Below are 13,281 nucleotides of genomic sequence, written 5' to 3'. Positions count from 1 at the left end.
CTGACAGCTTTGTGCAACTTGGAGTAATTAATGAATTGTAAAAGCCAGATTACATCCCACTCCACTGCTACAAAAGGCAGAAAGACCAAATGTTTAGTAAGTTAAGAAATAAAACCAGATTAAGTGGCCTTTGTCCATTCTCTCATTCTCTTTTTCCTCTTCAGAGCCGCAGAGCGCACAACTTGGACCTGAAGGGGACAGTGGTAATACTTGACGAAGCTCACAATGTGGTAAGTTCTCAAACAGTTAAAGCTTTGTAGTTTAAGCAACAGTCCTTTGACACTACCATGACTTTTTACAAGGTGATAGTTTCTTCCTGAAGGTGGTTCTCCACCTTCAGTACGTTATGAGGGTGCTGCATTCCTTGTTTGGAGAGTTCTCTTCCAGGGTGAAAGAAATCATGAAAGATCCATGCTTGAAGCTCAGCTGCATCAGCTGATAAGTGCTGTACATGGTGCTGCCCTTTAGGTGTTCATAAAATGTCCTCTGGCCTGAGCTGGAGGTCAGAAATGAAATCAAGTTTGGTCACTGGGACTTCATCACCTGTGAAGCTGCCTGAGCACATAGCACCCTGAGCAGTCCAGATAATGCTTCTGTTCCTTATATTTTAGGAGAAGTTGTGTGAGGAGGCATCTTCTTTTGACTTGACACCCTATGATTTGGCTTCGGCAATAGATGCTGTGAATGTCGTACTGGAAGAACAAGCCAAAGTGGTTCATCAGAATGAAATAAATGCTGAGTTCAATATGGAGTTGGCCTGTTCAGGTGTGTTGACAACCACAAACCATTGTTTCAGTGGGATTATTGGGTGCCACTACCAAGAACTGGAAAATAACTTTTCCGTATGGCTTTAAGCTGAAAGAGGGAGATTTAGATTAGATATTAGGAAAAAAATCTTAACTATGAGGGATGGTGAGGCGCTGGCACAGGTTGTCCAGAGAAGCTGTGGCTGCCCCATCCCTGGCAGTGTTCAAGGCCAGGTTGGACACAGGGGCTTGGAGCAACCTACTCTAGTGGAAGGTATCCCTGCCCGTGGCAGGAGGGTTGGAACTGGGTGAGCTTTAAGCTCCTTTCCAACCCAAACCATTGATTCTAGGAGCTTCTAGGACATTCATTATTGTTATTTAGTTATTACCACCAGACAAACATGAAAACATTTGGCCAAATAAATATGACATGAGGGGTCATGAAAGAGAACAGTGAGCGGAATACAGAATATGTCTTTCCATACACACAGTTCTAACCTTCATATCTATACTTTTCACAAAGACATAAAGAAACTGGGAATGAAAGAGACATGAAACATCCTCTTTGAAATCTTTCCTTTCTTCCATAGGACTGAACATGGAACTTGAAGATATAGCAAAGATAAAGAGTAAGGTTATTTTTTGTGTCCTTGAAGATTGTTGTTGAAACAGTTTCAGAAGGCAAACCGGGTTCATGTGGCATTTCTGCAGACATTGCTCATAACTGAGTAGTTAATGGAAGTTAAAGTTGTCTCTTTTTTTTCTTGACGCTTTGTGGAATGTTTAATTATAGTATTTTCCCAAGCAAATGAGTGATTTAGCAGATGAGTATGTTGCTTCTTTTTTTTGCTAGAAGTTCCCTTGGTTTCTAATCTTGTTGGTGTGCTGCAATTGCATTAATTGCATCATTCTGCTGTGAGAACATGATGCTACGTAAGTCAGTAGCAAGAGCTCAAGCTGTCTCATGCTTACAAAGCATTTCCAAGAACAACTTTATCTATAGAGAAGAGTTTAACATTTAGCTGATGACTTTAGCTTATCTAAGAATTGAAGTCATGGAAGTTCTTAAAGTTGAATATGAATATTTAGAGGTGAGACCTAGGAAAGTGATTTTGCTTTGCTTACAGAATCAAGCAGCTAGGCTGCTGCCTTTGATAACAGCCTTAGTAATAAAGTACATTTGAAAAAGAGGCTTGGATGTGTCCCAGAAATGAGTTTCTGTGAATTCCAACTTTTTTCCCTTTTGGTTCTCTTAAAGAAATTCTCCTTCAGCTCGAAAGTGCCATTGATGCAGTGGAGCTGCCACCGAATGATAGTGGAGTCACTAAAGAGGGAAGGTAAATTCTCATTAATATTTCTACGTGTTAAAAGTGCAGCAGATTCTAGACCTAGGTGAAACTGGGTCAGCTGTTAGGATAGGCAGCACTATTCCAATTTCTGGGAATTGTATTTCTTCAAGGTTCTGGGTTTCCTGAAATCCACTTTCTGTTATAATCCCTATTTCTGGTGGAACTCCCTCTTTCAAAAGTGGAAAATCCAACGCTCCGTGTATGGCTATCATGTATCCTGAACTGGAAGAAGCTCCTCACTGGGCTTCTTCCAATTTTGCATCATGATTTAAACAGAGGTACCAATGCTGCAGTGATTTGGTTTGAGGTACCTCAGAGCTCTGTAAATCTGTTTCTAAACCAAAGCATATTGTATGTTGTACAAAAATAATGGAAATTGCATGCAAATCTGTTTCTAAATGAATGTGTGTTGTAGAGAAATCATGGAAGATGTGCAGGGTGTGGTCCGTGTGCTTTCTGTCATGTCAATATTGTCTGCTATTTATTACCAAATACTTCTTTGTCCTGTGAAGTCTTTCTCATGTTTTGCTATTAGATGGTGAAATTGTTGTCATGAAAGAGTAACAGTAATTGTGCCCACCATTATTTACAGTGTTTTCCCATTTGTGCTTTTTCTTTGTGCATTGCAGCTACATCTTTGATCTGTTTGCAGAGGCCCAAATAACATTCCAGACCAAATCCTCACTCCTTGATTCACTGGAGCAGATTTTACAGTATCTTTCAGGCCGTAAGTATGAATTTGTTAGTTGTTCCACTCAGACTTTTCACTGTAATGCAAGTAAGTGGAATTCTGCATTGTTTGGGGAGAGGAGGAGAAATGCTTCTTTAAGATTTAAATGATAAAGCTTTTAAAAGCTAAAATCTGACCCTGAGGACCTGTGTCTTTTCATTAAGACTTGCTTCAAGGTCAGATTCTCATCATCAGTGTATTTTGCATGTTCTTTTAAGTGCTCCTTTGTAGTCATTGGTTTACTCGTACTAGAAGCTTGGAGGTGGTTGTAAAGGGCTCTTTATAGCTATGGCAAAGGTTAGTTTTGGCTCTCTGTATAAGTAGTCAGTTTGCTATTCTTTTTTAATGAGACTAATATTAGTTGTGCGAGCTTTTGAAAACATAACTCAACAGTTTTAAGTGTACTTATCTGTTTTCTTTATCTGCTTTCCAGTTTTAACGTAGAAGAGTCTTAAGTTTAAGTAAGTGTCGTGGTGACAGCTTCCCAATGCATCAGAGGCATGAAGCTGCCCTTGGAATGCCAGTTTTAGCATTTCTCATTGAATAATGATGAAAAACTTGAAACAATTTGTTTCAGATAATATTTTCAAGTCATTGTAGTCAGCGTTGTGCTGCTCAGATGGGAGATGGATATATACAAATGGATGTAGATGTGTGTTGTAAAAGTTATTGTGTTATTCTCTCTAGGTCCTGGGATATTTGTCAATACATCTGGGTTGCATAAGCTCTCGGATATTATCCAGGTAATAATGCTGCTTCTATATGCACCTGAAGGATGGAAGAGTTGGTTTAAAAAATATGGAAAGACATTGGATGCATTTTATTCTTGTGTACATCTTATTCTGTGTACACTTGCGCAGTGATGGAAGTTTGTGAGGTTTTGAGGAGAAAACTGCTGTCTAATGGGATGTTCTACATTGATTTTTACCCAGGTTGTTTTACAGTTCCGATATCCCTTTTTGGAGATGCTTGATTTAAATTTGTCTGGTTTTAACCTCCACAAGGTGGAGCTGGGTTATTGAGCTGTTTGCTTCCGAGCAGCAACGTTTGGGAATGTGGGACCTCATGAAATAACAGGACTGGCCAAAGAAAAAAAACCCACCCCAAACAAAATGTAATTTAAACATATTTTATTCATTTGAGTATTAAATTAAGGGATCTGTAAAACAAAAATCTTTAGTGCCACAAGAACTAGTGACCACTTGTGGATATCCTCATGGTGCTGTCAGTCCTCTCCCTGGTATGTACCTGCAAAACAAGGGTTATGAAAAATTTAGGCCCCATAAAATTAGAAGGTACAGTGGGCCAGTGGCCTGAAATTCCCTCTGAAGCTGACCAAAGCTGTAATATTCTCGAGTGAGACTGAAAAAATGGAGTATATTTGGACAGCTTAAAGTTCAAGCAAAAGAGCATCTCAGACGTATGTCACATATTGGAAAATTTTCTGGCCCTTGGGATTATGTTCACTATTCCCAGAATTTGGTGATTACAGAGCATCATCTTGGCCTCAGTTACTGGCTGTCAGATTGAATTAGACCTTTTCCTCACAGTGAAATAAGACCTTCCCAAATACTTGTGGGTGTTTTTGGATCAAAAGGATCTCTTCCCCTCCATCTTTAGTAAGTGGGTGATAATAAGGTTGACATTTTAATGTGTGTTAATCATTGCTTTTCTGTCTTTGATGATTATTTCTTTTTTTAATTAAAAATTATAATTCAGTCACTGATGCAAGAAATTCCATGGCATTAAAGCCTGGAATCTCTATAAAATAAAGTCTGTCTTGGCTGGCAATGTTCAGTCTCTTTGTGGAGTTATCTGCTTTCATTTTACTCACTGGTAGCCTGCCCAATAGATCTGCTGCCAGCCGCTTTCAGAGATCCTTGATGACATAGATATTTCTTCTGGAATACATGCTGCTCACAAATGTAATCTGTGCTTCTAGGAAGCACTGGAATGTCAAAAGGTGAAAAACAATGGACACACAGGCAGGAGAAGAGTAAAATCTATTGAAGAGCAAAAATGAGGAAGAACATAGCAATTCACTTCATCTGGAGAGTGTCCAGCTCTGCATTTGGCAGCAGCAAATGAACTCTTTTTTTTTTTCCTTCCTCAATATTCTCGCTCATTTCAATTGTTCATTATTGTTCTTTTTCATCTAAGGATTTACATGCTATCTTAGCTTGGTTGTGAATCTTTGTCTAGAATTGGAATTGAATAGAAAAGGATAATCTTTATAGTTTAAAGTTGCTTAAATGCCAAGACTTAATAATGAAAACAAGCTGGTTATAAATTAATATTTTTTTCCTCCTTTAGAAGAACCCTTATTAAAATATTCTCGTACACCCACTCTCTGGCTATTTTTCAGAAGTTAATATTAACAGGAATTATACTTGTGTTTTGACGGATGGAGATGTCAGCGGTTTCTTATTGCAACCCACTGATATTCTTCTGAGCTCAGATAATTCCTGTTAAAAGTCTGAAGACATTTTGTTTAGAAATATTATCAGAAGGTATAAATAGTTGAGAACCACAGCTGTTTTCATTGAAGTTGCTCTGGAATGCCATGTGTGTAAAAGAACATCACGCTTAGTCATAAGGTATCACGTGCAGGAAAGGGGAAGAAGTGTAACTGGAGAGTTGGTGGAAGCTTTTAATTTAATAGGTGGGCAGCTAGATATGATTACAACTTGATTTATTTATTTTCTAAGGAGAGTATTATTATTGTAGTGTGTCATGCCTGAAACTTTAAGGGTATTCAAAAAGTTCTTTTACAATCAGCTGTGACTCTGATCTCATGAATGTGTAGTTTGGGTTTAACCACAGCCAGAAGTCGGGAAGAGTATGAATAATGTCATTTGTGTAGTTTGAATGTATTTAGATACTGGCTCGTGTTTGTTGGAGCAACGAGAAAGCCATGGGTTAGCAGGAATTGCTTGTAAAGATATATTCATTCAAGATTCTCTGCCTTTATTTAATAAGAGGAGCAAGGAGATCTGTTTGAGGTTATCCCAGCAGTAACTTTTATGGAGATGCTTCTCAGTGCAAAACTATGTTAGGGGTTTTGCTGGAAACAGTTGTTAAATCTTTCCATTTGCTTCCATCCTTTCCCAGACTGTATTCAACATCGATCCTCCAGAAGGTGCAACAGATTTCAGGCCACATCAGTCGATATCTAAATATTATAAGGTATGGGATGCTTTGTGTTCTACATCCTTCCTTGCTGGCATTTAATGTCTCTGCTTAGTGCATCCAAGAATATCCATGTGGTTAGTTGAGGATCCAAGGAAAAAGGGGAGCTTCTTTTTAAAGAAACACTAAAACAAAATTAGGAAACTGCAGCAAATGTGAATCACTGAAAACTTTGATACTGTGTATTATGCAAGAATTGATGTATTCTTCCAGTAACTTCTCTTTAGCCTACTACCAAGCAAGTGCACCAGCACCACTGAACCTCCCCCAAACAGTCCTTTAAATTAATTTAGAGTTTGAGACCTATGAGCTGTGATATAGTGAATTTTAGGAGCGGATCTGTTTTAGATAAAAGGGAGCTTTCATGTGAAGTCCAAGACACTCTTTCTGTTGCCAAATGAAGCAAGTCTGTCTAACACAACAGTGTATTTTTCTCCTAGTCTGGGTGTTTTATTGTGGTGGACAATACCCAAATAATTGGGTTGTTTGCTCAGGGCAGTCCATGAAAAGCTGCTTCCATAAACTGACTTAGGATGGTTGAATAGTGATATATTTCTTTGCTCCTTGTTAGATATGTTATGAAAGACTGGAAACAGAATAGGGAAGACAGACGGGAAGTAATACAACCTTAGTAACATTATGAAAGTGACACTAATTATGTTAATATCCTTAATATGAGCTAGCTGTTTTGAGGGATGAAGTGCTGGTTCATTTCTGTTGCCATCTCTAGAAATGCTTCTGTTCTTTTCCTTTAGGTACATATTCATCTGGATGACAGCAATCAGAAGAAGAAACAAAGGACAGATCTCTGGAATTCATCATCTACAAAAAAAGGTATGGGACTCAGTCTTGGGGAGGCTCATGCGAAAACTGGGTTGCAAACTACTCGGCTGCTCCTTTCTGATTCAAATAAGAGTGAACAGTTGAAGACATCTAAATCTTCATTACTTCACATCTGTGAACAGGGAGTCCTCTGGCAAAATCTGCAGTGTCATCGTAGGATTCTGAGTGAGACACCACTTGTGTTATCTTAAGTGTTAAAAATGACTCTGAGAAATAAAGGGCTGAACAATAACTCAGTGAAGTCACACTCCAGATCTGTCTATGTGCAAAAAAAAAAAAGTATTTTAAACCCAAATGGCACAGTAGTGTTCCTATTCATAGAGCTGGAAAGTCTTAACCGCATGATTAGTATGCCTTGTTGCCATGGTCCAAGTTAAAACCATCTGTAGATGTGGGATTGAGAGAGATTTTGGTTTAACTCCACTTAGCAGAGAACCAGTTGGTGATTTGGTTGCTGCAGGGTTTTCTTGGACGTCGTCTGTAAGATGAAGAGACTTGGAATGTTACTGTTACCCCCGAGCTCTCTTTCTCTAGAACAGGGTAGGTTTTAAAGGCTTTGGGACTTTAAGTTTGAAGAATTCTAGGACTGTTTGAGGGTGTTGCTCTGCAGTTTTATGTTTCCAAGCAGTTTCTAGTGCAATTATTCCAGTGAAAGACAATCATCTCCATTGTGAAATGGTTGCTTTTGTTGAGGTGGAGAAAATCTTCAGACCAGCCCAAGAATAGGAAACCCCCCTTCAGGATTGACGCTGAGGTTCATGGAATATTCTGTTATAGTCATACTGGCTGCATTCGTCTGTGTAACTGTGATGTGTTAAACACAAACTTAGTGTTGCTAAGGCTGTAATTACCTTTATCTTGTATATAGCGGAGGAGTTATAATTGGTTGGTTCATTCTGAAGCTCTGTGATGAAGGTTCATGTGATGTGCCAGAGAAATAACGCTTCAGAACATGAATTCTTAGCCAGAAAAATGTCATGCCAGGTAATACCCTGAGGACACACTTACCTTCTCTGAGATATGATCTCTTTTTGAGCAACTCCCTAAGTTCTTCAGAGTATGTTGTCACTTCTTGATAGTTTCAGTCGCAATTATACTTCTAGTCCTCCTTGTTGAACTGAGATTTGTCCATTTCCTTGTCTTTCTCCTCCCATCTATTTTGTTCCTTATGCTCTGCAGAACTTAGTATCTGGGACTACCTCAATATCACCATGCTTCACAACAACATATTTAGAAGAAAAGAAACTTAGCTTCTGTATCAAAGGCTTATCCTAAGGCTCCTATAAGGCAGCACCACGCTTGGCTTTGTTTGGCTCCAAGATTCCTTCTTTCTGATACTTTTTAAATAAATACAGTTAGGGAGAAAACAAAACACTTTCTGATTAGAGAAGACAGATGCAGATCCCTTTCCTTAAGCCTTCTTAGAAGAATATTCTCCAAGGATCTTTGTAATTACCTTGCCTTGTAACTATCTACTTAATTACTCAGTTAAATGCTCTTGAGAATGTAAATATTTGGTTCACAGAAGTCCTTTTCTTAAGGACAAAAATAACATTTCTTGAAGAATGAGTTTCCATGAATTTAGTGGGTTGGCACATAATGTCCCCTGAAGTGTTCCCACAAAGATCTGTTCTGTTTCTGAACAGAAGTGTGCTGCTTGGTACTCTGCCAGTATTATTTTCTTGAGATACTGTTCACTTGGAGTTTGAAACTACAGCAATAATTCTAAGTAAGTTTTGTTAAACTTGTGTGCAGGAAAAGGCTGATATAAACACATCAGGTTTATTGCATAATTTGGAGGATTTATACACAAACCCAATACGAAGCAGTCACACAATTCTTTGGTGATTTAGTAGACACATACCAATATATTAATTTTTCAGATAAAACCAGTATTTGCAAGTACTCATGCAACAGACGTATGTTGAGACTTGTGCTGTATGCAAACCTCACAGAGGCCAGACCAGACTGAGCAAGTCTCCAGTTCCCTGTAGTGACATAGCAGAGTGTATGGAAATAATGCAAACCTTTTAAGAATAGCTGTTTCCAAAGGGGTTTGTGGAAATTACTCACTTGAGCATCATTCTCTACAAATGCTGGAATTTCTTAGGCTCCTGACATAAGTGACTTTGCTCCTGTGTGTAGATACTTACTGCCCTGTTCATACACAGATCCTAGCTGTAATTTGCACCAATTCTTAGTGTGATTTAAAGATGTAGATTTTGCCAAATTTTGGAATGTGATTCTTCTGGAATCTAGACACCATCTGGGTGGATTTGCCCACATGAGATGGAAAGATAAAACTTTAGCTAAAGATAAGTGTTCTCTTGTAATTCTAAGCAGTGACTCACTGGGCACATGTTAGTGGGGATTTCCTGAAACTGCCAGCTCCTTTTGGAAAGCCAGTCTTGTGATGAAGCATGGACATGTAAAAGACATGTACATGATGCATATATATATGTATTTCTTTTTACTGAAACTAATCATGCAAAACAGAATCAGAAACAAAAGCTAATGTTTTGTTTGGCTGATCTTGTTCTTGGCATAGATGATTGTTTCATTGACTGTCTCTTAAAGTTTTCAGCAAGACCAGCAATGGCATGACTATAAACTGCAATGAGAGAAATGACTGGTGTGATTTATCCATTTTCCTTTGTCCCCTCTGTTCATAATTTGTAACACACCAGACTTTGTGTTGCACATCTATATCCACACCACACAAGATCTGAGCGGAAGTTGGAACATTTGCCAGTTAACTATGGGGAAAATGAAATGTTTAGGCGAAAGGTTTACAGCTGTTGGAAATTCCTGATGGAGAAAGGGTTCTTCTCTTTTCTAGCAAGAGCAGGAATAGAGATATGTTTAACTAACTTCAGTCATTTGTCCTTCATCTCAATATTCTACACTTCTTCTACCATGCTTCCCGTTCCAGTTGGCCTTGGCAGCAGGAAGTGAATCAGTGGATGGAGGACCAAATAGTTTTATCTGCTCAACCTGCCTGTAGCTTGCCAACAATGAGATGTGATGGTCTGTCTTTAACCATCCTTTGATTAAAAGTGTAATCTGTTTAAGGTGTGAGGCAGCAATGACCTTTGAAACTATATTTTGAATGGGTATAGCAATAAAATCTGAGAAGGACCAAAGCAGAACATACCATGTGTCTGGAACTTTGCCTTCAGCTGCTGGCCAGTTTACTTTCAGGATTTCAGATGTAATGTGCTATTTCAGAGTCATATTCTAATTTTTCCACTAAGAGACTTGCTTCTTAGTGTTTTCTCTTTATTTGATACAGAAAAGACCTTAAGCTACTGGTGTTTCAGCCCTGGCTACAGCATGCATGAGCTTGTTCGACAAGGAGTCAGGACAATTATCCTTACTAGTGGGACACTCTCCCCCCTCTCATCATTTACAATGGAAATGCAGATGTAAGTACCTATATGTGTGAACAGGCCATTACTGGAAATGCACAATCTGCTTTCATGACTTTTGATTTTATATCTGGATTTTTGAGTGTTCTGGACTGGCAACCAGTAGCGAATCACATAATGAGTGTGACTGGGATCTCACTTTTGTGTTTCTTTAGCCCTTTTCCTGTTCGCTTGGAGAATCCTCATGTTATCGATAAACACCAGCTCTGGGTTGGGATCATTTCTAAGGGACCTGATGGAACTGTGCTGACTTCTACCTATGAAAGAAGGTAATGAACTTCCATGTGGAATTCTGATTTGAAGTCTTGTGTTCTGACAGTTTGGGTTCTGCTTACAGGAGGATGCCAGTGAAATAAGTGGTCTCTGTAGTTCTCTTCCTGTATAAACGCTGTGCTGAGTAACACCACCCTCTAACTACTAGTATTAAAAATTGAGAACTGGAGGGCTGGAAGGGATTAAATGCCAGGGCACAGAGTGCACTAAAGTCCTTAATGGCCAGCCTCTCTTTTACCTCTGTGTTGCCTTCTTAAGTAAAATATATCCAAATGTTTGTCAACAAGCTTTTCATCATCATTTTTCTTGCTTTTCTCTAGTATTTCTTCATTTTGCCTCTCTCTGTTCTTCAGTACTTCTGGTGCCAGCAAAGGCGGCCAAAACTTGACTTAATTGTGTACTGACTTCTTTGTGCAGTATGATGATCTCGCTGGCATCTCTGCATACAGTTTTAGAAGGCAGTTTCATGCTTTAATGCACATGGCAGAAGGTTCTGTGCTTGCTAGTTCTCTGCAGTTACTAAAGAGAGCTGTCACATGGACGCTAGAACCGTGTTTAGGGGTATGATCCTTCTGTAGTGTTTCGAAATGAGAATCAGTTCCTTGTGTATGATACATGTGTTCTTCCATTTAACTTTCTTCCGATCATTCTTCAGTCTGTCTCAATTTCAGCATCATAGAGAAAGCTCTGGCTGAGAATTCCATGATTTAGCCTGCTGCAGACCTGGCTTACTCATTTTTAGGAATACAGAAAAATAGGTCTCAAAGAGCTTTTACTGGGGAAAAAACCCACCAAATCAGAGCAGAGGAATGCCAGATGTTCCACAGAACTGGAAAAGAACTCAGCAATTGTAATTGATTTTACAGCAAATAAGTAGTCTGGAAACCCCTCAGACTGTATTTTTCACTTACAGAAGCTTACTGTGCTGTTTCAGTCTATTTTGTTGAAGATACTATCTTTTGAAGGGAGAAGGTTGGGGATCCCCCTCCTAAGGCCTAGAGCACCTGATTTTTTGCAGGAAGGGATTTCACAGTGTTTGCTGTGTTTTGACACTGTGTGATGATCCTGGTATTTTTAGGTCTTATAAAAATAAATACCTTTTGGTTTTATCCCTGCACATAAAAGTTTCCAGGGAAAACAGTACCCAGAACTACAAGGCACTAGAAAGAAAGAACCACAAAGGCATGAGAGCACAGGTGAGTTGTCAGTCAGGGCTGGAAGGCACAGGAATACTGCTCATTGTAGGGCAGTACTTTTTCAGTCAACCCAAGAGTGATTTGCTTTATGCCACAGGTAAATAATAACCATAGTAACCAGATTCACCCTTTTTGCCTGGCAGCTTCACCACGCCTGATTCATCAGTAATTCATTTAAACAGTTGTAATGTTAGTCAGGCTTGGCGGCATCTCCACACTTTTTTGGCAGAGCCTTTAATTGTTAGTATTAATCATAAAAGGCTGCCCATTTCCACTTGTTATGGTTTGATACTATTGAAACTTGGGTCATCTGCAGTGCTAATAAGAAGAATATTTAATAGTTATATGTAGTCAAGGTTTTACGAATTCTGTGTCCTTAGTGTGGGTGCTTGCCACACGAAGGAGAACAGTTGGGAGCACGGATATGCTGGTTTAGATGAATATCACATGTGTGAAGTATGTGTGAAATACACAATATGTGTCAATATGTGTGAAATGCATAGAAAAGGAAGCACATTTATATTACTTGGTTTTTATTTATAGGTTTTCAGAGGATTATTTATCTTCTCTGGGGAAAACAGTTGGTAAGTGAAGTGTGTGGATTTCAAATGGGTTGTTGCATGGGGTTTTTAGAAGTGTTCCAGGAGGAGAAATACTAAAGAAGCCTTGGTAAGACAGAGAAGGGTAAAGGATTGCATTGAGTAACTGCTCTCTGGTTCTGCGTGCTTCTGTTTGCTCAGGCAGCTGGCTGCTCTGATTGTGTACAAATATGGGTCTGAGTCCTTGGTTTAATGTTTCCAAATGAGGAGTTATTTTTATTGTCAGGTGTTTGCGTTTGGGTCAAAAATGGGGTTCCTAAACACGGTCAGAAGGTGGCGCAGACTAGAAAGCAGCGCACGGAGATGATGCAGCCGGGCATCCTTTGCGGGGCATTTGAGCATCACAAGAAGTCAATGCAATTTCTTGTGGTGTTTTTAAAGGTGCTGTGTCAAGCCCACCCTAAGTCTGTTCGACTAGAAAAGTGTATTCCATGTGACTAGAAAACTCTTGAAAGCAGTCTCATGGAACCTCATCCATTGCTTTTAATGTTCAGACTGTGGTGGAGAAAATGATCTAAAAATAGATCTTGCTGTCACAAGGGACAATGTGGCAGATGATGTAGTGTTTGGTGTAGCTCATAATATCTTTTATTCTGTTAACACTGCCCTTTAGAAAGCTAGTTAGGCATCTGTATTAAGGCTTATACCTTCATGACAAGATTATTGAACTGATTTTAAAGATCTAAAGCAACTTCTAATACATAAATATTGGTGTCAAGAAAGTAGGAAAGATTTTGGAAAGAGCCCGTGCTGTTATTTTGCCTCTGCAGTCTGCGTACACCATCCCAGGATGGAAATGCCCTCAGCTACTCACTTGTCTATCTCATTGCAGGTAACCTTGTGCGAGTTGTACCAGATGGACTGTTGGTGTTCTTCCCATCGTATCCTGTCATGGATAAGAGCCTGGAATATTGGAGAGTATGCTCAT

General features: G+C 39.2%; 1 protein-coding gene across 4 annotated transcripts in view; it reads left to right on the top strand.

Moving 5' to 3' along the window:
• Positions 1-13,281, top strand: part of RTEL1 (regulator of telomere elongation helicase 1) — a 41,523-nt gene that overhangs the window by 5,147 nt on the left and 23,095 nt on the right. For all 4 annotated transcript variants that reach the window (XM_030503034.1, XM_030503033.1, XM_030503036.1 and 1 more), the window contains exons 9-20: positions 165-230; positions 612-765; positions 1,337-1,375; positions 2,005-2,083; positions 2,725-2,822; positions 3,513-3,568; positions 5,937-6,011; positions 6,770-6,848; positions 10,150-10,282; positions 10,441-10,554; positions 12,298-12,338; positions 13,186-13,271. In XM_030503034.1, the coding sequence (XP_030358894.1) occupies positions 165-230; positions 612-765; positions 1,337-1,375; positions 2,005-2,083; positions 2,725-2,822; positions 3,513-3,568; positions 5,937-6,011; positions 6,770-6,848; positions 10,150-10,282; positions 10,441-10,554; positions 12,298-12,338; positions 13,186-13,271 (1,020 nt within the window). The remainder of the gene's footprint in view (positions 1-164; positions 231-611; positions 766-1,336; positions 1,376-2,004; positions 2,084-2,724; positions 2,823-3,512; positions 3,569-5,936; positions 6,012-6,769; positions 6,849-10,149; positions 10,283-10,440; positions 10,555-12,297; positions 12,339-13,185; positions 13,272-13,281) is intronic.

Source organism: Strigops habroptila, chromosome 13, assembly GCF_004027225.2.
Source record: "Strigops habroptila isolate Jane chromosome 13, bStrHab1.2.pri, whole genome shotgun sequence".
Lineage (NCBI taxonomy): Eukaryota > Metazoa > Chordata > Aves > Psittaciformes > Psittacidae > Strigops > Strigops habroptila.
Note: the sequence above shows the minus strand (reverse complement) of the source record. Positions and strands in the feature narration are given on the sequence as shown.